The 26,346-nt window shown below is 35.9% G+C and overlaps 3 protein-coding genes and 1 long non-coding RNA gene across 7 annotated transcripts; all 4 read left to right on the forward strand.

Moving 5' to 3' along the window:
* The first annotated feature begins 520 nt into the window (after positions 1-520).
* Positions 521-10,220, forward strand: LOC18602534 (2-isopropylmalate synthase 2, chloroplastic-like). 3 transcript variants are annotated; one of them, XM_007033980.3, is made up of 12 exons: positions 529-1,364; positions 1,860-2,073; positions 2,157-2,237; positions 2,924-3,016; positions 3,113-3,199; positions 4,864-4,964; positions 6,277-6,310; positions 6,397-6,471; positions 7,479-7,562; positions 8,491-8,625; positions 9,638-9,783; positions 9,877-10,220. In XM_007033980.3, exons 1-12 carry the CDS (start codon positions 673-675, stop codon positions 10,007-10,009), a joined length of 1,875 nt encoding a protein of 624 aa, XP_007034042.2. In that variant the 5' UTR covers positions 529-672; the 3' UTR covers positions 10,010-10,220. The 3 variants fall into 3 exon arrangements, with proteins under 3 accessions (XP_017975277.1, XP_088661415.1, XP_007034042.2); XM_018119788.2 differs by lacking the exons at positions 9,638-9,783; positions 9,877-10,220 and adding an exon at positions 8,318-8,408 and having other exon boundaries at positions 521-1,364; positions 8,491-8,624; XM_088805289.1 differs by lacking the exon at positions 7,479-7,562 and having other exon boundaries at positions 527-1,364.
* A 2,654-nt stretch (positions 10,221-12,874) lies between these two features.
* On the forward strand, positions 12,875-17,599 carry LOC18602535 (protein CYTOSOLIC ABA RECEPTOR KINASE 5-like). 2 transcript variants are annotated; one of them, XM_007033983.3, is made up of 8 exons: positions 12,875-13,186; positions 14,137-14,305; positions 15,276-15,529; positions 15,677-15,803; positions 15,922-16,195; positions 16,645-16,777; positions 16,898-16,984; positions 17,139-17,599. In XM_007033983.3, the coding sequence occupies exons 2-8, from the start codon at positions 14,212-14,214 to the stop codon at positions 17,274-17,276; spliced, it is 1,107 nt and encodes a 368-aa protein (XP_007034045.2). In that variant the 5' UTR covers positions 12,875-13,186; positions 14,137-14,211; the 3' UTR covers positions 17,277-17,599. The 2 variants fall into 2 exon arrangements, with proteins under 2 accessions (XP_007034045.2, XP_088661416.1); XM_088805290.1 differs by lacking the exon at positions 12,875-13,186 and adding an exon at positions 13,487-13,534.
* Positions 17,600-18,274: 675 nt separating this feature from the next.
* LOC18602536 (spliceosome protein-like protein) lies at positions 18,275-24,095 on the forward strand. The gene is made up of 4 exons (XM_007033985.3): positions 18,275-19,505; positions 21,253-21,517; positions 22,518-22,695; positions 23,272-24,095. The coding sequence occupies exons 1-4, from the start codon at positions 18,413-18,415 to the stop codon at positions 23,806-23,808; spliced, it is 2,073 nt and encodes a 690-aa protein (XP_007034047.2). The 5' UTR covers positions 18,275-18,412; the 3' UTR covers positions 23,809-24,095.
* Positions 24,096-24,542: 447 nt separating this feature from the next.
* On the forward strand, positions 24,543-25,978 carry LOC18602537 (uncharacterized). The gene is made up of 2 exons (XR_001927540.2): positions 24,543-24,804; positions 25,649-25,978. It is a non-coding gene; the product is annotated as an uncharacterized LOC18602537 (long non-coding RNA).
* Positions 25,979-26,346: the final 368 nt, after the last annotated feature.

Below are 26,346 nucleotides of genomic sequence, written 5' to 3' on the forward strand. Positions count from 1 at the left end.
TGTAATTAATTTTATTTTTTATCAATTTAATTAAAATTTTTTAAAATAAAAAATCAATCAAATAAACTAATTGGATTAAGCTTTTTGAACTAATAAATCCAATGAACCAAACATTTTACTTAAATCATAATTGATTTGAATGAATAATTAATCTGATTTAATTTTATTTACAGTTAATTTAGAAACTAGCAAAGTCATTATCCTTTGGAGGCAAAGTTGGATGTGCATTGACATCAGTTTTTCATTGGAATTTTGTACTTAGTTAGAGTATTGCAATTAAGTATAATCTTGAACTCAAACTAATAATTTACTTTAATTAATACTTGTTATAAAGAAGATGATAATTCTGGACAGCCACGTCATACGATCTTGGATTTGAGCAAGGAATCTTCGTAGTCGAAGCGACCAAACATTGGAGTGGCTTGGTTGAGTTGGGCTTCTGCATGTTGGGTTGTGGGTCCCACCTTTAACATTTTGATCCTTTTTAAGAGCTTATCAGGACACCCTGGAACACCCCGTGACGCTGTGCTGACCTCGACTCCACTCCCCCTACTCCTCAAAAACCAAACGCATAAACCTCGACCCAAAGTCTTTCGGTCGGTCTTCACTTTCGCTTCCTCCTTTCTCACTAGGGTTTGAGGGTTTTACACTTTCTTTCTTTCCTCTTCCTCCATGGCTTCTTCTATCTTAACTTCCTCCAAATTCTCTCCTTTCTCTTCCCCCTCCCTCAAATCCTCCCTTTTCCTTTCCCCTGCTTCCCTTCACTTCCCTTCTTCCAAGCTACCCTCTTTCCCTTCATTTCCTTCCAAATCATGCTCTAAAACCTTCCTCATTTCTTCCTCTCTCACCCCTAACCCTCCCTCCCCCTCCCGCCGCCCCCCTTATATCCCCAACCATATTCCCGACCCCAACTACGTCCGCGTCTTCGACACCACCCTCCGCGACGGCGAACAATCCCCCGGTGCCACCATGACTTCCAAGGAAAAACTCGACATTGCCCGTCAACTGGCAAAGCTCGGCGTAGATATAATCGAAGCTGGGTTTCCGGCTGCATCGAAAGACGATTTTGAAGCGGTCAAGACTATTGCTAAAGAGGTTGGAAATGCAGTGGATGAGGATGGATACGTGCCTGTTATTTGTGGGCTTTCTAGGTGTAATGAGAAGGATATTAAGGCGGCTTGGGAGGCGGTTAAGTACGCGAAAAGGCCTAGGATTCATACTTTTATAGCGACCAGTGGGATTCATATGGAGTACAAGTTGAGGAAGAGTAAAGCAGAGGTCGTGGATATTGCTAGGAGTATGGTTCGGTTTGCTCGGAGTTTGGGTTGCAATGATGTTGAGTTTAGCCCTGAAGACGCTGGCAGGTTTGAATTTTTATCTCCCTTTTCTCTTCTTATGCTTTTAAAATGGATTGTTCAAGAATAAGATCATATTCAATTAGTATTTGTTTTCATATGAAGAAAAGAAACAACAGAAATATTGCAATTATGAGGATATTTAGGCTGCAATAAAATGTTAATCTGGAAGAAATGGATGCTTTATTTGGTTAGAAATAAGGAATTGAAGTTTAAATATGGATAGACTATGATTTAATCCGCTTTTCTTGATTGCATTAATTGAAGCCTAACCATTTTGGCCAAAGATATGTGGTTGATCAAATATTGCTACAACAGTTGCATGCTTGTTTTAGTATGAGGTGGCCTGACATTCCCTGGGATTCAGATAACGGCTAGTTTGCAGTCGCAGCAGTGTATGCATCTGCTGTATGCTGCTTTTGAAATAAGATGAGTAAATGTAAAAGGGTATTACAATTTCTTCTCTTGTGGACATTATGGTCTTATTTCTTTGGATCCCAACAGATCTGACAGGGAGTTCCTGTATGAGATATTGGGTGAAGTGATCAAGGCTGGAGCGACAACTCTCAACATACCTGATACTGTTGGCATAAATTTGCCCAGCGAGTTTGGGCAATTAATTGCTGATATAAAAGCCAATACCCCTGGAATTGAGAATGTTATTATTTCAACACACTGCCAAAATGATCTTGGGCTTTCTACTGCCAACACTTTAGCGGTAGGCCACTGCGTTACTTTGTTAATTGATGCACACTGATATGTACTTGGATTGCATTTACATCTTAGCTGTTATGAATTCAGGGAGCTTGCGCAGGTGCAAGGCAAGTGGAGGTAACCATCAACGGCATCGGAGAAAGAGCTGGAAATGCTTCATTGGAGGAGGTGAGCTTTTGCTTTTTGCAATACTAGAATGATTGTGTATTTGGAATTTGATTTATGCAGTAGTAGATGGAAATACCCCATTTTCTCTTGCACCATGTGGTATTCTTGGACATTTTAGTTAAATAATTCATCAGGCATGAGTTCGTACTACCTAAGACCCCCTCTGCTTCAACCAATCTGCTTTAGATGGCAACAAGTTACCCTGAAATTTATTTAAAGGGGACTTATGGAATTTCGTGTGCTTCACTATATGAGATAGGTGCTGTCTTGTGTGCCTTCAATGTACTATGATTGTCTGTCTCTCTTTTATGGCCCTTTTTTAAGTTTCATAGTTAATGCCAAAGATGGAGGAGGGAGAAAGGGCATTTGAAGGCTCTCATTATCGAGTAACAAATGACAGAAGTTGTATCTGTTGTTCGATAAATTGGCAAAGAACCCAACCAGTTCGGGATCTTGACAATGAGGGTGTTTATGCATCAATCAGATTTTCTTATTCCAGTTTTGTAGGCTGCCTATATTAAACATTTAAATTCTGTAAGTAAATCACTTGAAGCTGTCAGTTGCTATATTTTAGAGTCTACATAAGAATTGTTAATTCGGTTGTAATTGTTGATCTTCTTTCTCTCAACGGTCCTTGTAATATCATATATATATTATTCTGTTGAACTTTACTTTCATTTGTGTAGGTTGTGATGGCGTTAAAATGTCGTGGTGAGCATGTGTTAGGAGGTCTTTATACAGGAATAAATACCCGACACATTGTGATGGCAAGCAAGATGGTATTCTTTTGTGAACTTCAATTTCAATCCAATTGCTTCTTGCTCTAGACTAAATTAGCTTTGGAAGTTATTATTGACTTAAAAAGGTTTACTTAGGTGGAAGAGTACACGGGATTACATGTGCAGCCACATAAGGCCATTGTTGGAGCCAATGCTTTTGCTCATGAAAGTGGCATCCACCAGGTTGGTTTTCCTAGTGTTTGATTGCTTATATGTCATCTCTGTGACCTTCCAATCTCCTTTTATGAAGTTTGTTTGTTCTATGGCTGATCACCTTTGGTGATGGTGGAAGTGTATTTATCAATGTATTTCAAAAATGATAGACTGCACTAACATGTGCCACATTTTCTCCTTTTGCATTTTCAGTTTATTTTTGCTGCTGATGGATGCAGCTTTGTCGGTTTATCTTAAGAATTTCTTCAGTACTTGCAGTAAACTAGTTAGGACAAATGCTTCTCTTTGGTGGAACATTTGTGCTTGTAGAGGGGTTGAGTTATCTTATTGAAAGCTAAAATATCATCTTTCGCTTTTTATTAATAGTTTACGAGAAGGTTAGACCTTATTTGAAATTTAAAGGTGGAATTTGTTCTGTCTTTTTTTTTAAAAAATGTTTGAGGGGTTAGCAAGCAAACTCTTGCTAGGGAAACAATGTCTCCTGAGGAGCATGTTTGAGTGTTGATTCTTTCTTTTGTTGGGTAGATTTTTAGGATTAAGTCAGATAAATTTGGGGAATTAAATGGGAGATCTCTTTAAGAACCATCCTTACAGCTTGGAGGTTGACTCTGTATATCTAAACCCTCGTTCAACCAAAGTGGTTATGATTTAATTTGCCAATGTAGATAATAATATAAAGTCATGCATGTATAATAATTTTTAATCATGTTGAAAGTCCTGACTAGGCAGGTTATTATTTAGCCCAGTGTTTGTTTGACCTGTCAACTTCCATTGTTGTTTCTCTTTTTCTCCAATGATGATTAGATGTATGTGTATCCATGTATGCATATTTAGGCAATATTGTTGAATGCACTCCACTATTCGCTCTCATGTTACTATTATTTTGATGAGTGAAACAATTATGACAAAGAGAAACTATTACATAGGCCTTTTCTACCATGCCAACTATAGACTATTAATTCAGGATGCAAGATGCCTTTAAAAAAATGTTATGCCAGTATAAATGGGGCCGCAATTTTATTATTTTAGTCAAGGTTATCATTATTACGTTGCGGTACCATTTAAGCTAACATGGCAATTTCTAATACCGGCTTTCATTGTAGGAATGTAATAATTTCTCCTTGCTAACTTTTTATTCTTAAGAAGAAATAAAGCTTCCTTTTATTCTTTTGGAGTTTAGTTGAATACGTAAACTATAACCTCTGATTTTCTTGCATGGGTGTTCTTCTGTGTCTTTTGTTCTCCTTTTTCTGTATTTCTTTCGCCTCTTAAGTGAATTGTAAATATTAATTATTAATAATAATTTTTACTATGTTAGCTACGCTTTCTTGTACAAATCAGGCTTGGTGAGTGAAATTGTTGACAATTAGTGATGGTATCGTTAAGAGCCAATTTAACTGAACTCTCCTAAGCCTTAATCCAAAACTAGTTGTACCCGGTTACAAGAATCTTTTTTCCCTATCTGTTTGTTTAAGGGCGATATCCTCTGAAAGATTAGAGAAGGCTTCATTTTTCTTTGTTTTGGTTAATATAGATATAGATATATAGATATAGATATATAGATATAGATATATATATATATATATATATATATATATATATATATATCTGCACTTCATGAAAAATAATAAAAACAATAAGATATATATTCCAAAATGCTTTCTGTTCTGTAGGATGGAATGCTAAAGCACAAAGGTACATATGAAATTATATCTCCTGAGGATATCGGGCTTGAACGGTCCAATGAAGCTGGTATTGTCCTTGGAAAACTTAGGTATGTATTTCATTTTTCAAAAATTTTCCTCCATTTTTCTGATAATTTTTTTCTTTTAGCTATGTTTTGAAATAGAGTTTAAAGGCATGTGCCTGGTGAAATATGTTTAGTGATAGCAAGAGCAATGAATGGTTTTTCTGTCGCTTTTCAATGTTGGATGCAATGTCACCCTGAATTTGACACAAATTGTTGAGGTTTTAACATAAGAAGCAATATGTTTGGTCACCATTACAAAAAATATTGTCTTTAGGTTCATGAATACATCTTATATCCAATTTTGATGAGTATTTTGCTACTTTTGACTGTGAGCTTTATTAGACAATAGTGGAATTGATCCAATGGTATGGGTCGATCTTTTAATAGGTTTTTCCTTGGCTTTTTTCCTTTTCTCTTATGAAGGAAAGTGTTTATCTGCTGATATCAAGGTAGTCTAAGGGCAAAAATAGTGTTAATATATATTTTCTGGGATAATTAAAAAAAGTGTTAAGGATCACCTGAATTGCTAGGCACCAAAAATTTCTTGACCAAGTAAAACAGGGTACATATTATCAATACATTTGATAAATACGTTAATTTTACGTAATATTCTAGAGTGGCTTGGCTAGTTATCAAAATGTGAAGCATAAAGGTTCATTCAAGTTGTTAGATTTTCTGACAAGTTTCTTTGTGTATACATAGGCTTTGCTACCTTTTTTTTCCCTGATGCACCAACTTTTAGCTTTCACCATTTTCATGAATCAACTTCCATGGTGCTATATTGCTTGGAATTGGATATGAATGTTGGACACAAGTACATGTCAAGTACCATTCAATTATTCTGAAGGTTTTCTGTATAATTGAAGGCTCATACCTTCATACCTCTAATCCATTTGGAGGTTTCAGTTTGTGTTCAACTTGGGTACTATAGTAACATAAAGAGTCAGAGCAAGGTTTCCAAATATGTATGTTCATGCATTTTATTTTAACAGAATAGAGTCTTGCATTCTAGCCTGTGGGGGTTGGGCGGAGGCAAATTGCAAGATGAAGCTTAAATGTGTCAAGCAGGCCTGGAATTCCCTCCCATCCCCCACCCTACCACCAACATCACCATAGAAAAAATGGGGAAAGCATTAATGAGTGAATTAGCAACTTCTTTTCTGAGATTGATACCATCTTCTGTTATTTTACTACTACTTAAATCTATGCAGTTTTGTCATGATGCATATCACAATTATGTTGTCAGTATCTTCCTATTCATTTTTCATTTTTACAGATTCAGTTGTTAAAAATGTTTGACTGATCTTTTTTTTTCTTTTCCTATTCTCTGGTAAAGTGGACGTCATGCTTTGAGTGACCGATTGAAAGAGGTATGCTGCTATTAGGCATGCATAAAATTGATCAAATTACCTCACTTTGCTGTATTTAAACACCTAGTTCTTCCTGTTTTCCTCAGCTTGGGTATGAGCTTGATCAGGAGCAGCTTGGGAACATATTCTGGCGCTTCAAAGCAGTAGCCGAACAAAAGAAGGTGAACAAAATTCTACACTATTTCTTATTTCTTTTCCCCTCATATCATTGTACAATCAAATATTTCTAATATTTCCAACTGCACAAGTTATATTTGCAGTAATAATTTAGAAAATGAAATATAAGGAGAGATTGTCTAGAGGATAATGTTGCATAATTTAGCCTCAGTCAACCAGCATTATTATCATGGATAACATTTTTCAACAGTTTCCCGAGTTCTCCATCTCTGTTTCTCTGTCATTTTGAAAACATGGTTTTCTAGTTCTGGCAACTAAACTTCCTTTTATTTATGTGGAAAATAAGAACAGAAAAAAAAAAAAAAAGAGAAAAGAGATACAAGACAGAGACAGGAAATAAGTAATGTTTTGCTGGTAAATGTAATTTTTATATTAGTGGGTGGAGTCATAAGCTCCAGTTGGATGCTGGATGTACCTTTAACACGAAAAATACCTATCTTTCTTAATCCATCATGGAGTCATGACACAGTTGACCTTGTAATTAAGGCTTAAAGACATTGTGTTGGTTACTGGGCCTGTGGGCTTAGAAAACGAATTTTTATAGGACATGGGCCTGGAAGGTGGATGGTTGCTGGTGGCTGATATGTTGCAAGATTTTCTGGTTAGCCACCAGTTTTAATGGTTCTGGTTGTCAATGATGGCTTAGGAAACCTTTTATCAGGAATTTAGGTGAGTTTTGTGTTCCAAGTAATTGAAAATATATTTTCAAGATTGTATAATGATTATAAGAAAAAGGTGGAAAGTAATTAATTTTTATGGTTATGAATGCTTGTGTCAGTTAGTTTCTAAAGTTGCCTGGCTTCCCTGATGTTTTAAGTTTTTGGATGTGGAAATTTAGTTTATTTTAGTTGACTTGGTAGTTGTTTTGTACTTTCTTGATTCTTAAGGGAAAAGTAACATGTGTCTAAAGCTCTGGTATGAATGCGTAGTTTCTATTGTTTGTTTATGAAGATGATGTGGTCTATTCTTTGTTTATTTACTGGTGTTCCAGAGAGTCACTGATGCTGATCTAATAGCATTGGTTTCGGACGAAGTTTTTCAACCAGATGTTGTTTGGAAGCTTCATGATCTGCAGGTAACTAGGAATTAACTTTGTACCATAAGTTAACAGGATCGTGGTATGTCTCAAGTCATAATAAGGGGTGTGTGACTTTAGATTTTTTTTGGTACGGTGGGGTTGAGCTTCATTGGTTCGTTATTTTGGGTCGCAGTATGCTACAAAGCATTGTCAGGGTTGTATTGCCTTAAAAGATGTAAATGTTTTTTTTTTTTATTACATGAGTGTATTTCAATATGAACATATAAGTTGATATTGCCTTAAAAGATGTATTTCAATAATCCATAATTTTCATTATTAGAAAGAAATACATTACTTTTAAAGTGGTTACTTTTGGCGCATGTAAATTTCTTCTTTTAAAGATAAGAAATAATAATGGTAAATTTGAATAGTAATTTGTTTCCTCTTTATTTTGCAAATGATGTGCCAGCCATTTATCTAATTCCCAGTGAATAAAGGAAATATTGGGAATGAAATACTGCATTGAAGTGGACCAAAAACCACTTGAAGTGATTTTGGTAAAACCTTAATAACAAATTAATCAAAATCCAAAACCATGCTTTTGTATAATTAAAAGTTAACTCATGCCGTCGCACCCTGTCTACCCCCAACTTTGGAGTTTCCTTATTCTTTCTTTTTCTATTTAATTTTTTTTCCCAACCAGTCATCTCCTTTTCTCATTCTGTCTTCGCTGTTTCTTGTTTGTACCTCTTTCTTTGCTGACTTATTACGACCTCCCTTTCTTTCTATTACACCCATCAATGGTGATCCAGGTCGCTTTTTTAAAGCGATCCAGGATGCAAAAGAACTACGATCTGGGATATATGAAGTGGATTGCATTTCTAGGGGGTAGCAGCGATCCTGGTAACTATGTTTTATACTATGTTGTTATTATCTGGTTTGAATTAGGTTTTAAGTTACAAGTTTTATTCAATTGGACATGCAGGTTACTTGTGGAACTCTTGGTCTTTCCACTGCAACGGTTAAACTCATTAGTGCTGATGGGGAAGAGCATGTTGCTTGCTCAGTTGGAACTGGGCCAGTAGATTCAGCTTATAAAGCTGTTGATCTCATTACAAAGGTTTGATGTAGGAAATTATTCGTTTTGCTTTGTTCTAGGATTTTCTGTTGGGTGTTGATAAGATATGATCCAAGATTTACTGTTAGGGTTAATTAGGATTTTGTGTATGATAATTAAGGTTATTTTTTGAATTTAATCTTTATTTATAGTGTTTCATTGGCTGTAACTATAAATGCTTTAGTTCATAATTTGCAGTTAGAATATGAAACTTCAATTTGGTCTTTTCTGCTTTCACCTATTAAGTGAAATTCTTTCTCTTCTTTACTTTTCTCCCTAGTTTTTCTGTTTTTTCCTCTTTTGCCTCAGATTTCTCTCTCTTTCTCCTGTTTTCTCTCCCTAACTTCTCTTCCCATGCTGCCTAAATTTAGTACCAGAGCAAATGGCTAGTTTTTATTTGGTTAGTTAGTCGATAGATATGTTTTTTAACATAAGCTTAATTTGCCATTTCTCGTGCCACAGAAATAAACTCTTGTTGCCTGCTTTGAGAACCTTGTTTCTTTTCATCCAGCATTTCTTAATTGAATTGTGGCTCATGACTAGGGCTTTATGGGTTGTAACCTTAAGTTCTTTTTGTGGCAGGTATATTACTGCTTCTTTGGATAAATGAAAATTTTACTTATCCAAAAAAAAAAAAAAAATCAGTTAGCTTTTTGAGAAAGGGAATTCAAATTTAGTTTTTCCATAAGTGAATATCTTTCATTCGTCTCCCTTTTCTTCACTTTCTACCTTGTTTCTCTTCCCACATTGCATCAAGAAAATTATGTGAGCATTCTTCGATGAATATTTTCCGAGGGTTGTCTTTTTGTCCATGATGGAGTGTGACTGTCTGCTGTTAAGAGTGATGATATTGATGACAGTTTCAATTAGTTCATAATTTCCCTTTCTTTTATTCTAGTTTTTCCCCATGCACTCTATCTTCCCACCCTCTTCTCTCATGTTAGAATACTTTTCTGAACATACTTTTGCTGAGATTGTGGAGCAATACTTCGATATAATTTCCGTAATTTTGCAGGAAGCAGTTACACTTCTCGAGTACTCCCTGATTGCTGTTACAGAAGGCATTGATGCCATAGCCACCACCCGTGTTCTAATTCGTGCAGAGAAAAGTCACATGTCTACTCATGCTTTGACTGGCGAAATCACTCATCGAACATTTAGGTAGGTCAATTTTCTTAGCCTTGTTTTCATTGACATTTTTCTATTTCCACCTCCAAAATTCAGTGCATAAAATCATTTCTCCTTTGGTGCCAGTGGAACTGGTGCAGGAATGGACATTGTTGTTTCCAGTGTCAAGGCATATATTGGCGCAATAAATAAGATGTTGGGTTTCAAGGAGCAAATTCCAACAAAAGGTTCAGCAGAGAGAACTACAATTTCTGCTTGAGAAGTAAAAGTAGCTTATCATACAGTTCTCCCTTGCATACATACCATCATCAGTCAGTTTTGCAACTACATAGTTCTCCCTGTTCATCATGCAGTAGTGACAATGCTTTGAAGGGTTTCTGTATACAAGTTTCAGAGACAACAATTGTTCATAAGTTATAGTATGTGTTAAGAACTAGCCAAAAACTGAATGAAGCATCAGTTATATTAAAGATGAGCCAGTTTATTCGAACCAAAGGTGTCCAGATTTCTCCACCATGGGAATGTGGCAAACATTTAGAGGTTTGCCACTAGTCCAGAACTGAGAACAGGCCCTCACTTCCAATGCCTATTTCAAGCCCAATTATGCTCCAAATCTATCAAGTAATCACCAAATATGTTGGCCAAGGGAAGGGTGCGTGGGACGAGCAATGGGAATATAATATAGGAAAAAAGGACATGTTTAAGTTTCTCAGGAAGTTGAATATCCACCCATCTTACTCGGTCTACACTCAATTGAATATAACCCATTGACTTGGACTCTTACTAAGAAAGCAAAGCCCACTTTGATTTGCTGGCAAGGGTGGGGAGTTCTCATTTCTTTATAGTATAGAGCAAGAAAGGCCTAAGCTGTCACAGCCCTTTTTGGAGGCACAAAAACATTAAATTTTTGGTTGTTGGAGCTTTCCATCTTGACCTTGTTGCCCATAACTCCTACCCCTCCAGGCTCCAGGCCGAGAGTGGGTCAATTCCATGGTCCATGCCCTTGCAAAGAATGACAGCCTGACAGGAAAGAGACAAACTTTGCAAGTCTAAGATGATTCTGCATCAAAGTCATCCACATTGCCCATACGAAATTTTGTTATTACATTTTGACCATACTCTTTTCAGCTTCTCACTTACAATTCATCCATTTATCTTTGTGTAAAATCCTACTATTAAATAAGAAAGGAGCTCAAATATTATTTCCTAAATATGGAAAATAAAATTGGGATAAAAAGATTTAAAGAATGTGACAAATTAATGTGGGACATACCTCAAAGCCTCATTTCATATGAACAAAATGTTTTAAATATAAATTGATTGATTGGTACTTGACTTTGCTTTGACATGGTCAAAGGACAATGACTATTTATTTATTTGTCTTTTATTTCCATTATTATCTGTTCTATTAATTCCAAACAACATATTATGCTCCACACTTTCAGCTAGATGGGTGTATTTATATAGAGAAAATTAATCCAGGAGGAAGAAAAGAAAAAATGTTTAGAATATGGTTTTTATTTTTTGAAGGAGAAATTTATGTATAAATTTTAAAAAAAAAGTAAAGAAATTCATAATCTAAAATGGTTTATTATTTTTTTTTCTTTTTGCAAATTTATACTCTCTTCAACTTGTTAGAAACTATATATAAAATTTTAATCTAGTCATCACGATATATAATTCTTAAATATGTCAAAAAAATAGAAAGATCATATAATGTCACAAAATCATTCCTTTCTCTCTAAAATATTTGCTTAACTTAATAAATGTACAACGTTTACATTTATAAAATTTTCAATATATTTTATTTTTTGATGTAAAATTAAAATAATTGTTTATTTTTACAACGTTTGAGGTGATAATAGTATTATTAATTTTCTCTCGTCTTTCCATAGTTGCTTTTCTGTTAAGAAAGCATATTAGTTGAACTAATAATGAAAAGACCTTGTCAAGGAACATTAAAGAGGGAAATCTTCCATTGAAAAAAAAAATATATATGCTTTTTTTTTTTTGGGGGGGTATAAGAGACATATTAATTAGATTAGAATGATGAAAGAAGAATTGAGTCATCAATCAATTGGAATTTAGCATAGGCAACCAACACACTCTTCCAACTATGTCTTAATCTGTCCCATCAATCATTAGAATCCCATGATGTCAGGTTTCTTCTTCTCCTCTTTTGCATTTATAGATGCCTTACCTTCGCTTCAATTTGGTCAAAATTATATATTAAATAAAAAAAATCAAATTTTAAAATACCATTTATAATATTACTTTTGTATTAAATGTAGTAATTAAAAGATAATGCGATGAATTTCAACTTTAATCTTATTAAGTGTATATAGATTTTTAGTAATTAAACTCGACAAAGAAATGTACTTTAAAAGTTCAAATGAACATTCTAATGATTAAAACTTGAGTTTGAATCTTCAATCGAGAACACTGAAATTATTTCATAAGAGTAATTTAAATTCATAAATTAAAAATGAAAGAAAAAAAGATAAGGTTTATTTAAATTTGAAAAATGATGTTAACTACCATTACACCTCTATCAAGCCGTTGTATTCAAAACTTTAGAATGGAAATATCAAAACTTGATACCATTTTGAGGTTAAAGCCTGACCCAAATCTTTAAAACGTACAACTAACCGCTTGATGGTTCTGGTTCTAGATAACTAGAACAGGAAAAAATAAATACGGAAGCAAGGTATGGAGACGTGTCAAAAGCATTATAATATGATACTAAATAAGCAGGATGAGTAAGAGTAGACATAAAAACAGAAAAAACAGTTGGCTTTTGGGCCAATTCATTCGCCTCCACCGCCCTTGCTTTCTTCATCTAAAGCTAAGAGATTGTCCTTTTTCCCAACAAGAAGAGAAGCAATATACGTCTAGAAAGAGAAGAAAACCCATGTTTCTAGGGAACTTTAAAGATATTTACGTGAACCCAGAAATTTGGAAGGTAAAACAATGAAAAATACTATATTTTTGAAAGGAAAGGAAAAATATTTAATGGGTATTTTTTGGTGTGTAAAAATAGTTAATTTTTTTTTTTTGAAAATAAAAGAGCTTCCATTTATAGAGAGAATCTAAAAGAGAGAAAAAGAGAAAAGCTAAATTAAAGAGAGAGAGAGAGAGAGAGTTTCCATTGAATTTATCTTTTTACCCGCGTCGCCTTTGCCTCTCTGTCAATTGGCCTTTTCTTCTTCTTCTTCTCCTTCTCTTTTTCTCTCTCTTCCTTCAAAACCAAAAACCTTTCAAAAATCAAATCTTCCTATATCTCTCTGTCTCTGTCTGTTTCTCTCTCTTTCTCTCCGTTTCTCCAACCCCCCCCCCCCCCAAAAAAAAAAAACTAATACAACAAACAAACCCTAGAAAGAGGAAGAGAGAAGATTGTTTAACAATCAGAAAGAGAGAGAAAAGAGAGAAAAACCAGGTATATTTCTTTTTTTTTTTTTGCAAACTTTGTTTTTCCATTTTAATCCTTTTATTTCGGTTTCGATCTTAAGGCTGTTCTGCTTTTGCTTATCTGTCTCTCTCTTTTTTCTTTCATTATTTTTACCCACCTTTTCCCTCTCTCTTTCTCTCATTTTGAAGCAAACTTGAGGGTTTCATTTTATCTTTTGATTCTTTGATTTCTTTGGTGAATTTGCGTCGACCCATTTTAGAATTCGGGCTTAATTTTCTGGGTTGTCGTTTAATTTTTTATTTGTTTGCGTTTTTTTGTCTTCAATTTCTCTGTTTTTGTTTAATGGAAGACGGGTGTTATCGGCGTGGCTTGGTGGTAAGGCTTAATGGGTCTCTTTTCTCTTTTATTTATATATGTATCCTAATGTTAAAGATGTGAATTTTATTGAAAATTCGCCTCATTAAGGTTTACTTAATTATGAAAGATTCAATTCTGTTGAAAAAATATGTAACTTTTTATCTATTATTTACCGGGGGTAAATTGTATGACATTGCATTCAATTTTGATCAGACATTTTTCTCCGGATATATGGAATTGATGTATATTTTTTTTATTGGTACATATATTGGCGTGTTTTCTCTATCATGAGGTTAATGAATTTTGCAATCCAATCGTCAGTCATTGTAAAATTCCTTTTCTTTTTGGTAGTAATTTTCCAGAATCAATATAGCTGATGGGGCGTGTTTTTTTTGTGTCAAATTTTACACTTTTATTAATTGTACGTTTTTCAGTTAAATGTTCTTGACTTTTATTGGAGCTTTGACCTCTTGCAATCCTTTTTCAGCTTGTTTCCTGTCCTGGCATCAGGCAAATTTGGTTGCAACCTTTTTCTGCATAGATATTTGTTTCGATTATCATAGTTTAATTTTACAATGCGATTGTTGGATTATGAATAAATGTCTTCTGCAATTGTGCAGGCACATGCACCTCGTCCTAGCTACTTTGTTCGACTAGAAAATACTGACGATTTGTATTTGAAGAAAAGAACAAGGATGCGTCGGTGGCTTTGCTGTTCCTGTCAGGTAGAGGAGAATTACCAATCACATGAAAATGAGCTCTTGAAGAGCCCCAAGCATCATACAGATGGTATGTTTCTTTGATGCTAACTTGATTTGGTAATTCTGATTTACTGTTGGAATTTTTCGGTGTATGATTTGCATATTTATGTCCTGGCAAATATGGATGTTACTAAAATAAGTTTTGCAGAACACCTTGTAGGTGTTGTCCTTATTCTGTTGAAGAGAATTGCGACTCAGGCATATTTTTGTATTTGTTAGTCTTGTTCATCAACTGTTTTTTACCTTGTGTAGAAAGTATTAAGTGCTATACATGTTTTGTGAGGGCTGCTCTATGACTCTGTCTCTCGACTGTGAGTAAGGCATATAAATGTCTTTTGTCATTTTGTTTTGAAATATTGTTGGAATATTCTTTATTTGTGTGAGGACAAGAGGAGGTCATTATTTTCTCTTACTTTGCCTTTGTTTTTTTTTTTTCATAACATGATATATTCTGGTTTAAATCTGCCTTGCACTCTAATCATTGAATTTCACTGTGGAAGTTTCTACATTTCTAGTCCACCATGTGCATTTAGGCTTTACGTATGTTATTTGCATAGCATCTGCCTTTAGGATGGAAAGGCGTGAGAGAAAAATAACACTTCCAAAATATTTTGTTTATTAGTGATCTTTGGACAATAATAACCTTTACTTTTTGGGTGATTCAAGCTTGTAATTAGTTAGGCAAGAATTAGCGATTAACCTAGATTGCCATAATTGTTTTATATTTGGCTTTTAATTGCTAGGTTAATGTTAAGCTGTCTTCCTTTTTTAAGATAATTTTTAGTCTTTCCCAAAAGAAAGATGGTTTTGCATACAATTTAAGATGATTGGCATATGTTTTCCAATATTCTACTCTGGTATTTGAAACATGGATGTCTCTGTCTTCTTTGCAAATTTTTTTTCTTATTACTGTTTAATTGTTCAATTTCTATCATTTTGCTGTTTGCATGCTTGTATTCTTAAAATCATTTCTCATTGCTCATGCTATGTGCTTCCAGGGCATCAAAAAAACTCAAAGGTGGCAGCTCCCGCCAAACTTGAAGTGCAAAAATCAGCACCACCTATTGAGGTCCCTGCATTATCATTGGAAGAATTGAAAGAAAAGACTGATAATTTTGGATCAAAGGCTTTGATTGGTGAGGGTTCCTATGGAAGAGTTTATTATGCAAACTTGAACAATGGAAAAGCTGTGGCTGTGAAAAAGCTTGATGTTTCCTCTGAGCCTGAATCAAATGTGGAATTTTTGACCCAGGTGTGTAAGCAATTGGACAGAAGGGTCTTTCTAATCAATGTGCCTGAATCAAAAGCTTGATGCTTCCCCTTGTTTCTTAGCACTTCCACTGCACGAATTTTCTTTGTTTAGATTTCAATGGTTTCAAGATTGATTTTCTTTGTTTAGGTTTCGATGGTTTCAAGATTGAAGCATGACAATCTTGTCGAATTGCAAGGTTACTGTGTTGAAGGAAATCTCCGCGTGCTTGCGTATGAGTTTGCGACGATGGGATCACTACATGACATATTGCATGGTTTGTGAAGCCATCATATTATTTATTAGTTCAAGATATAGATGTATCCGATCAAAATTTTGTTATGCAAATTTGACATTATTTGTTTGACTTTTTTGTTTCTTTTTGGCAATTATAGGAAGGAAGGGAGTTCAGGGGGCGCAACCAGGTCCAGTGCTTGACTGGATGCAGCGGGTAAGAATTGCAGTTGATGCTGCAAGGGGCTTGGAATACTTGCATGAGAAGGTTCAACCCTCTGTTATTCACAGAGATATTAGATCTAGCAATGTGCTTCTCTTCGAAGACTTCAAAGCAAAGATTGCAGATTTTAATCTCTCAAACCAGGCTCCTGACATGGCTGCTCGCCTTCATTCTACTCGAGTTTTGGGGACCTTTGGCTATCATGCTCCAGAGTATGCTTTCTAAGCTCCTTGACATTGTGTTTGCTTTTTCTGAACCAACCAGTCATGGGCTGTTGCCATGTATAGGGTAGGATATGTAATTTACATTTAACGTGATTCTCAGTTAACAGCTAGGACATTATGCAGACGTTTGTAACTGGTCTGATGTACAAATACGTTATTATTTTTTCTACAAAAATCCCTATTGGTGTCATCTTTTTTCCCAAATGATATTGCTATTTGGATTCCTAGCTTCTTTTCCACCTCTTTTAGGATAGGTAGATGGACAAATGCATCTAAGGTGCAATGGGCTGTATGTGGAGTCCACTGTCTGTGTTGCTAGAACCAAGGATGTGAAGGGAGCACCAGTATTTTTTTATATGCATTTTAACTGGTTGTCGTCCTGAGGAGCTGTAGATTATTTAGGATGTTAACTGATTTGTGGCTGTAATGTTTTCCAGGTATGCAATGACTGGACAGTTGACCCAGAAGAGTGATGTGTATAGTTTTGGGGTTGTCCTTCTTGAGCTTCTGACTGGGAGGAAACCTGTTGACCACACAATGCCTCGTGGACAGCAGAGTCTTGTTACTTGGGTGAGTTTATTGCTTTCTCTACTTTCTGTCATCCATTGCAATAGTGCATTTCTGTTTCTTTACTTAGTGCATGACCTTTTCAGTTCTCACTCTTTTAGCATTTCTTTTTCTCCAAATTAGGCTACTCCAAGACTGAGTGAAGACAAAGTTAAACAATGTGTAGATCCAAAACTGAAGGGAGAATATCCTCCCAAAGGAGTTGCTAAGGTATGCCTATCCTGTGTCTGCATAACTTTGTTCAAGGATGGTGTTTTTTCCCCCAGGGTTGGGGATGGGTTTTGGTCGTTTGAACTCTGGAAGACATGTGCAGGCACACAGAACTAGCACTTAATGGTTTTTTGTCATATTTCCGTTGATGCAGCTGGCAGCTGTGGCAGCATTGTGTGTGCAGTATGAAGCTGAGTTCCGTCCAAACATGAGCATTGTTGTTAAGGCCCTCCAACCACTGTTGAAGGCTCCAGCTCCAGCTCCAGCTCCAGCTCCAGCACCAGAGACTTAAAAGCAGATGACTCCAGTTTCTTCACCTTTTATCGAAATTTCTGCAGCCTATACACAGTTTGGTTTCATTTGACTGGCAGATTTCAGCAGATCACTAAATATTATATTTCTTCTTTCCAATTTTTCATATATGACATGGATGTCAAGGATTGGGTTGGACTGTTAAAATGTCACTGATATGATCTGTCTTTCGCTGGTTTGGACGCGGGTGTTGATGCTTTGTTTGAGTTGTAGTCATAAATTTGATCAAGGGATTGGGTTGTGTGGTGGATATAAGTGTTACCGAGTATTGTTTGCTTCCTATTGCTTTTTGTGCTGCGCAAATGATTTTATTTGTACGTATATTTTCTACTGGGCACAATGAATTAAACCAAGTGCAAGTATGCGATTTGTTGTTGGTTAGCTTATGCTTCATCGTCCCCAGGCCTACTGCCTAACCTTCTGCAAAAAGTTTGATTTCGAATTCTTATCATTTGGCAACGACTACACATTCATTCCCATATCAGCTTTGCTTGTAATCTGTTCTGTTATACACTAACATAACAATTATGAGATTAAAGGAGGGCAGCATCTGTCTGTCCAGGGAAGTAGTCGCTTCTTCAATTTGTATATAAGAAGGCTCATTGGCTCATACTGTGCTATACAAAGACAAAGCTCTTTACTTCATGAATTTCACTCACTTTTAAAGGTTTAAATTAAATTGAAAGCTTTTAAAATTTTGATAATGTGCCTGTTTATGAAGATATGAGACTGTCATTTGCTTTACAAAGAAATGCTAGAATTTAAGCAATCTTGCCTTCCACGGTTTAAGTACATATAGAGGAACAAAAACAAGAGGCCAGTGGCCCAATGACCCAGCGTTAAGGGTTAGTGGTTGCTCGCTCCAGCGTTAAGGGCTTGGCCATGGTATCTGACCCAGCCCAGAAGGCATCCTCCATTCTTCCGGAGTCTGGACCCTCTCAACGAAGGATAAAATAAATATTAGTTACCGGTTAACAAGGGAAAATACAAAGTAGAACCGCTTCATTTCTCTCCCAAGCCCCATCCTAAAACCCCAGTCCCCAGACACCTCTCTCTCTCTTTCTCGCTCTCTCTCGCTTTGGAATCAACAGTTTCTCTAATCTCCCTTTCTCATTGATGGCTGACGATCAAGTGGATTCTGATTCATACGCTGGTTCCAAGCGTAGAACCACTTTTGACGCTGAACAAGAAGAAGAAACTCTCTTTCAACTTCAACTTTTGTCTCCTCTCTCTGAAATCACTACCCTCCACCACCACCAAGAAGAAACAGCTTTGGATGATAGCAGTCCCAAGAAGAAACTCAAGTGCTCTTCTCTTCTTTCTGAGGTAAACCAAGAACTGGGTCTTCAATCTTCCACCGAGAATGTTTCCCTTTCTGGGTCTTTTGAGAAAGAACAAAAAGATAATGTGAGAAGCAAAGAGGGCATCTTTGGAGTTCAAGAAGTTGATACCCAGGTCAATGCCATTCAAGTTGATGGGGGTTCTGTTCTTGAAGCTAGTAAGAAGGAACATCTGGGGACGTGTTTGGAATTTGAGGAGAAAAGGGCTATCAAAGGAAAAGCCTTGGATTCTGAAAATGTGCTGGAAGCTGAAAAGAAAAGACTTCTGGGTGAGCTTGAACTTGGGAATATTTTTGGTGCCAAAACCTGCACTGGACACACCTTTGGTTCTGCAACAGACTCGTCCAAGATTGATGATGGCAAGAAGATTGATGGTATCAAAGGACTTGATTTACCTATTAGAAGTTCTTTAAAGGTCGAAGTCATCGATGATACGGCATTGATTGAATCATTTCCACTCTCCAAAACCGGAAATGGCAGTGTAAAGGATGAGAAGAAGAAGAAGGGAAACCAGGAAATTGATGGTAAGAAAGCTAAAAGATCCCGAAGAAAGGGCAAGAATGCGAAAAAGGTTTTAGGGGAAGCTGAGAGGAATATGGAGTTAACAAAAATTGTTGTAGTTCAAAATGGTAGGAAAGAAAGCAACACTCAAAGCAAGAGAATGTACTCAAGAGAAGACTTAGAGGCTTTAAGGTTTGCTAAGGTTGTAGAACAGCGGAAAATTTGGATGGATATGTATAATGGTCTTGGTGCTGCTGTAATCAAAGAGTATGAGGACTTGGCAATCTGGAAGCATCAGAAGAACATTAGTTTGAGCGCTGATACTCGTCACTGCTTTGGAAGGAAGGCAGAGTCTCCTGCAATTATGAGTATGTTTTTATCTCTTTTTTCAGATGCGAATTTTCATCCTTCAAGTATGCCTTTGGTTTTAGTTATTGCTATTTATTTATCTTGGTTGTGATGGAACTTGTTTGCTGCTATAAATAAATAGGTAAATGATCTGGTGGTGATAGAACTTCATTAATCTTTTGGATTTTTTAGTGTGTGATGAATAGTGGTGAGCCGTGTGTGGTTCTCTTCTGCTTTGTATTTAATTTTGAACCATTTACTAAGTTGGTAGTTTCTTAGAATGAGGCTTTGTAGTTTATACCAAAGGTTTTGTTAGGAGAGAGAGAGCTCATTGCTGTTTTAGTTTAACTCTGGAGGAAGGAATGATTAGTATTTTGATATGTAACCTGATAGCCTGGCATAAAACTTGGCATACTGTGAGTGCTATACCATAGGTTTTCTTTAGTATAGCTCAGTGGCCCTGGAAACTAATTGTCAGTGTTTCTTTATATAAGGGATTAAGCTTTAATGAATATTATCTGATCTGCAGAATCTGAAATTAATTCTTTTTATACTTACGGACTTGTTAGTTTACTTTGTGTTTTTTCACTATACCTGCTATACCTGAAAATTGGGATTCTCTGTTTTCATACTTGTCCACCTAAAGAATAGGCAATTAGTTCTTTCATATTTATCAACCTTTTAGTTTTTAATTTGTCTTTAGGCACTACATTTGTGATACCTGAAAATTGGTGTTCTTTGTTTTTTTTACCGTGGTAGATATTTCTTTCCTGCTGTTGTTAAATTTCATTTTGCCTATCTTTTTCCTGGGTGTCTTACACTATCCTAATAGTTTCCCCATACTTGCATTCAAAGATAGCAGAGACCCATATCTGTTATGAATCTAGACTCTTGTTGTTCATGCTCAAGTTAAAATTGTTATTATGCAGACAAAGATTTCAAATATGTTTTACTTGTAATCCAGAAGCATTTCTAAGTACTTGGTGGCGCTCTCTGGTTGCCTTTCCAGCAAGTAGGTTCTTTTTTGTTAAAAGCAAAATTTTGGCTAGTTTAATAGTGAAAAATTTACTTTTCGCTTCAGGTCTTCTGAGTTTTCTATTTCCTTTACTATGTTTTCTTCATTCCTGGAAACCACTCTATAGAAAATTGTAATTTCTTTTTTCAAAAAAAAAAAATCATTTTTTAAGCTTTTCCTCCTTGGGGTTTGTTCAGTTCTTTTCCATAGACAAAACTGGTGTCTTATAATTAATATAGAAGCTCATACACATCTGAGCGGTTTTGATCTTCCATCTACTAGAATCCAGCTTGTAGAGTGTCAACTTGATGGGTTCATTTTCTGTTTGTCACAGGTCTGGTTGCTGGAAGGGGAAGAAGGAATGGTCTCAATATCTTTGTACATTGAAGAATGGCCTGAAGTGATCTGCAAAAGGCCTTATGTTTAAGAATTCTATTCATAGAATTTTCTTGTGCATATTTAGGTGCATTATATCTGTGTTTACTGCCTCCGTAGGCTACTTGTACATAGATTTTAATTCTTGGTGATAGCTTGTTAGTAATACAGATGATATGTTACATTCTTTTGTAACCAGAAACTAATAAAGTGATGATATTCTTTAATGAAATTCAACTTTTTTGAATGTCTTGCAAGTGAATGAGAAGAGATGCTATTAGCTGTTTGCTGTTACTTGCGTTGTAATGTTGCCATTCCTTTTGATTATTGGAGTTTTGAATTGCACAAGCACTTCTAAAGTTTGCCATCACTTTCAGGGGAAGACTATTTTGAAAATGTGGATAATGAACTAAAATACATGGAGGATAATGGGACTGAAAATGTATATTCGTTGCATCTTACTTGTACACATGATGTTGGAGATGAAGATGCCTTCATTGATGTAGAAGAAGAATGTATTGAAGATGATAACAGTGATGAAGATTATACCAGCATTCTTAGGCCTGCTTTCATTGTAGAAGGGGAACCTGACTTTGATTCTGGTCCTCCAGAGGATGGATTAGAATATCTTAGGCGTGTCAGGTAATCATTCTTGATCTTTAAATTGTGAATTAATTTATTAGTTTATTTATGTATTGACAATGCGATTTTGTTTAGTGTTGAAATTTGAGGGTTAATTTGTTGTGGGCTATTCTAGGATTTTAAGGAGATTAATTTAGGGTTGATTTGCTTGAAGCAGAACTGGATTTGAAGCAAGAAAAGAAAAGGATGATAATAAGATGTAGGTTTCACACCTATTCTTAGGGATTGCTTCACAGTTCACACCAAGCCAAAGAAAGCACAACAGCTGCTGAATTCTTTTAAATATGTTCTCATGTAATTGAAAGAATTTGCATGTTAATATATAGAGTTCCAGTAATTAGTTGTGTAATAGCTGTTACAATTCCTTAGTTCCACTGCCAGCCCAACATCCAAGGTGGGACTCCAGAGAAATCTGAACATAGGTCCCAGTGTGACTAATCTATAACTAATTTAAACTTGCTGGAGTCTGGGTGCTGCAGCTGTAAAAACAGCAATGCCTGTTTAGGCTGGAATATCATCTATTCTGCGCTAAGTAAACTTCCCTTTTCTGAGTAAGAATTTCAACCACTGAACCCTAAATTACTCTTTCGCCAACTAATCAAACTTTAAATTAGAAGTTTTTTGTTTCACCATAGTTTCCTTGTCAATTTGATGTAAACCTCCCTGGCTCTTCCAGGTTACGGTAATGGTGCCATGACCTGCATTAGAATGGTTTTTATCATCACTGATACTAGCACAAGTTTTATTTTCATAATTTGGTGGCCATTTCTCTGCGTATTAGGGTCGGTCTTATGGAGCTGCTGGTACAAAATACTCGTTTCCTTCTAGTTATTTTCTGTTGAGATATTAAATCTTATTATGAACCTCTTTGACTTTATTGCATTAATTTGTGAAATCCTTATTAGAGCTGTTTTTATGACTGATAGGTGGAAAATTAATTTTTTCTAGGATTAATACAACTATGTTTTAATTGTATTGAGTACTTCTATTTCCTTTGTAGGTGGGAAGCTGCTCAAATTCCAAAAGTAACTATTGCCAAGCCTGACAGGACTAAATTGAACGAGGAACAAAGTGTTTACATGCCTCAGATTCCTGAAATTGCCAAGTGTCCAGAACATTTACTGCCATTGAAACAGTGGGAGGAAGCATTTCTTGCTGATTTTTCCGAGCTACGACTGGTATTTACTTTTGGCCCCATTTCATTTTGTGTTTCTGTTTACAAGAGAACAGCTCTGCAGGTTTTATGTCCATCACTCCGTCTACCCTTTGAATGTCCTTTTATTTACATTTTTCCTTCCACCATCATCCCTTGACTCTGTGTGCTAACTGAATAATCTTGAAATTTTATATTGAAATGTGGAAAGTGCTTATGAAGTGAACCAAACAATCTATATCACCTAATGCTGCTTGCTTCCTACTTTTTCCATCATATTGTCCAAACGTTTGAAACTGAATTTCCTGATACAAAATGGAGCCTATAGGAATGAGGAAAGCCTTGATTTCTTCAAATTCTTTTTAGAAATCCACATAATGCGATTTCTTTCCTTTCCACATTGTTATCCTAAACCATAGATGTCTTTTCTTTGTAGTAACAATTGGGAAATGAAAAAAAAAAAACAACACAAAGAGGAGGTTTTCTATAAAACCCCAGGACCTCAAGCTGATTACCTTTAAGATCTGGAGAACAGTAAATTTTTGGCAATTATGTACGCAAGGCAACTGGCTTTAACTTTTGGTTCCTCTCTTGATCTCAGACTCTGTCACATTTGGAGTATCCCAGCGTTGAAATTTCTTGTAAACTGCCAATGTTTACCGTTCAAGAGGACAACTTGTATCAGCTTCCTGAGAGTGGTGTTGAGAAATGTAACAACCTTACAACCAGTGAAGTCCTTTCTGACGGGACATCTTTGTCAAATGCTACAGACACTGTGATTCTACTGTCTCATCAGAATCTGAGTGCTAAAACCTCTGTTAGTGATACTTGTGATGACTACCCAGCCTTGTCTGCCATTCAAAAGATGGACTCTGTAGCTCGAGTTTCAATGCTTAGGAAACGCATAAGCTCAGTTGAGACCATGGCCTCACTGTCAAGGAGTAACTGCATGTGGCTATTTGCTTTATGTGCAGCAGTTGACACTCCTTTGGATGCCGATAGTTGTGCTTCTCTTCGAAGTCTGCTTCGGAAGTGTGCTAGCTTGAGAGCTCAGAAGTCTGAGGCAGATGATGAAGTTGTTATGCTAAATATTCTGGCCACAATTGCGGGAAGATATTTTGGCCAGTCGGAAACCTGAAGGTTCACCCATCTCAGGGCTTGTATTTATGCTGGTTGTATGAAATTGTTAAGTTCTTAATCAGCATGTGGTTCTATGCTCTATCATATTATGAAGAAATTTTGAGGTTTTTGGAGAGAAACAACCATCATTTTTCCTAAGCGGATGCAAGGTTTGTGGAACAAGTAAGACAAATGCAGTTGTTTAGTTTGTGAATGTTTTGCAATTTTGAACGATCCAGTGTGTTGTATTGCAAAGAGAAATGTTGGACGGTATGCAGGTTGTTGAAATGATTATAACTTAAGCAATTATTCTGTGGTAGCATATTTTCCTTTCAAGGAAATCATAATACTCATAAAGAAAGTTTTTAACTCTTTGCAGAACTTGTTCCATGGCAGGTTTTGGATACAAGAGATACATGCTGACATGTAGTTACTTGATTGCTGTTAAAGAAATTAGTCATTGAATTCTAAATAGAAAAATCTAAAAAATGAAAATCTGTCTGAACAGTTCAGAAAAGGCGGTAGCCTTTTCCAGCTTTTGTGGCGAATTGTCATGTATTTTCTTTGGTTTAAGTACGTAAAATAACATCTAGAAATCTTCATCGAATGCTAGCTTAGATTGTCCTTTTAACATTGCATAGTACACACTAACGAAGGAGTGAAATCAGGGAGTACAAAGTTGTACTGACTCCTACCAACTATGATTGATTTTTCAACTCTAAAGCTGTACTGTTGTAGCCTTGTGTAGTACATTTGAGGCATGTACTGACTAGTGAATTAGATTTAGAATGTGGTTTATATAATTCTGAATCATTTGTCTGAGATCTGCATCTCCAAGTTGTGAGCCGAAAGTTGTTAATGGTGGAGGAGCCCAACAGGAGCGACATGAGAACACATGTGGCCACTCTTGAAGGACAAACCTTATCCTGTGTGTTTTGATGTGTTCTCAGGTCGCCCCTGCAGGGCTTTCCTTCACCTTCTGATTGTGTCACACTTCATTTTGATAGCCATATTGGTGAGTTTGACTTTCCCTTTTTTTCTTCCTATTCTTTCTATTTTTGTTACTGAAGCTTGATAAAAGTAAATTAGGAGATACCCTTTGCTTCAAAAATATATTTTTTCCATTTGCATATTTTGACTTATTCCTTCAGCTTTTGCATTTCATTTCACGTGCCAAATGGTCAAAGCAAAGATGAAGCTCCGCAACCACTACCTAACTACCTTAGTTAAAAGTCAGGGTGCATTGATATCACCTGGTTTTTACCAGTTTGCATTGAGACTACAAGGTACTCTTTGCTTCAAATAGGTTTATACCTGGCAAAAGCAGAATATGGAGTTGAATCTTTCCCAGTGCTACAGTTTGGATTTTACTATGCTAATATTTGCTTGTGGATAGATACTCCCCAATTGACACTATAACACCATCTAGGCGAACCCATAAGCTAGGAATAAAGAAGGCAGCGCAATTGATAGAAAAGCAATATTGGGAGGGGAAAGAAAGAGTAAAATAAACAAAACGGTCAAACAGTTACTAGTCATTACACCACCATCCACTAATATGTTTATAGCAGACTCATTGGGGTCTAACTTTCCTTCAGAAACACACCCATCAATTTAGACCCCGGATGTATTCCTTACAGATTGGTAAACTTTTAAATTATAAACTCAGCTGCAATTCAATAATTCATCATAGTAGCACTACTAACTTTTGCAACCATAGAACATGATGAGCTGAGTCAACTTTGATTCTGGTGATATACAAAGGATTATGAACTCCACATTATAAGAAGTTTTATGAGTCAAAAATGGATAATATAACATTGTGATGTGCCTGCTGTGTGCTCTAATTGCCCATACAGATTTAAAAAGGAGATGCAGGGATGATTGGAGCTTCGTCACTCACCAGCATTAACAGTCCTATTTCGGTGAAGCTGCGCATGATATTGCAAGGGAGGTCCTTCCTTCTGACTGATAGATTATGTTAGGGGCACTATGTTTGTCTGTGTGTGTCTGCTGGTTGGGTTTATAGTCCTTTCATTATGTATTCAAGATTTGTACTGCCAGGTTTATTCATTATTTGAGGTCATATTTGTTATCATCACTCCAAGTTGTTATTTTAAGCTTTCTTAAATCAAATGCTAGCTAGAACCCTAGAAATTGAATCAAATTAATGTGATTTAGCAGAGGTCTAGTTCATGAATCTTTTCTTTATGAAAGTACACGACTATAATCAAAGAAATCAAGATAAAAATCAAAACAATATCAAACAAATTTCACATATGTGATGTGAGACTTAAATATGAGATTCCTTCTTTACTTAGCCTAATGAATTATTTGATACCAAAGCAAGTCGAAGTGAGCAAAATCCTAGAATTGCCTTTGTCATAATGTTACACCTAAAATTAGTTGGGTTTGGTCCAAAGGAGTGAACAAGATGATCTATTTACAGAAGCAAGCAATCCTAGATTGATTGAATTTCGTCTAAAGGTGTGAACAAGATGATCAATTTATACAAGTTTCATTCTTGGATTTGATTGGAGAATCTAGAGAAAGTTTC

This window comes from Theobroma cacao, chromosome 4 (assembly GCF_053813885.1).
Source record: "Theobroma cacao isolate CCN51 chromosome 4, ASM5381388v1, whole genome shotgun sequence".
In the NCBI taxonomy this organism is placed as follows: domain Eukaryota; kingdom Viridiplantae; phylum Streptophyta; class Magnoliopsida; order Malvales; family Malvaceae; genus Theobroma; species Theobroma cacao.

Excerpts from the sequence above, each read along its gene's own strand:
- LOC18602536 (XM_007033985.3), top strand. The coding sequence starts at position 18,413 with ATGGCTGACGATCAAGTGGATTCTGATTCATACGCTGGTTCCAAGCGT. Across the intron at positions 19,506-21,252 it reads AGAGTCTCCTGCAATTATGA|GGGAAGACTATTTTGAAAAT; the intron begins GTATGTTTTTAT and ends CATCACTTTCAG. Across the intron at positions 22,696-23,271 it reads ATTTTTCCGAGCTACGACTG|ACTCTGTCACATTTGGAGTA; the intron begins GTATTTACTTTT and ends TCTTGATCTCAG.
- LOC18602535 (XM_088805290.1), top strand. The coding sequence starts at position 13,502 with ATGGAAGACGGGTGTTATCGGCGTGGCTTGGTG. Across the intron at positions 16,196-16,644 it reads TTTGGCTATCATGCTCCAGA|GTATGCAATGACTGGACAGT; the intron begins GTATGCTTTCTA and ends AATGTTTTCCAG. Across the intron at positions 16,985-17,138 it reads CTCCCAAAGGAGTTGCTAAG|CTGGCAGCTGTGGCAGCATT; the intron begins GTATGCCTATCC and ends CCGTTGATGCAG.
- LOC18602534 (XM_007033980.3), top strand. The coding sequence starts at position 673 with ATGGCTTCTTCTATCTTAACTTCCTCCAAATTCTCTCCTTTCTCTTCC. Across the intron at positions 6,311-6,396 it reads TGAGTGACCGATTGAAAGAG|CTTGGGTATGAGCTTGATCA; the intron begins GTATGCTGCTAT and ends TGTTTTCCTCAG. Across the intron at positions 8,626-9,637 it reads CTGTTGATCTCATTACAAAG|GAAGCAGTTACACTTCTCGA; the intron begins GTTTGATGTAGG and ends GTAATTTTGCAG.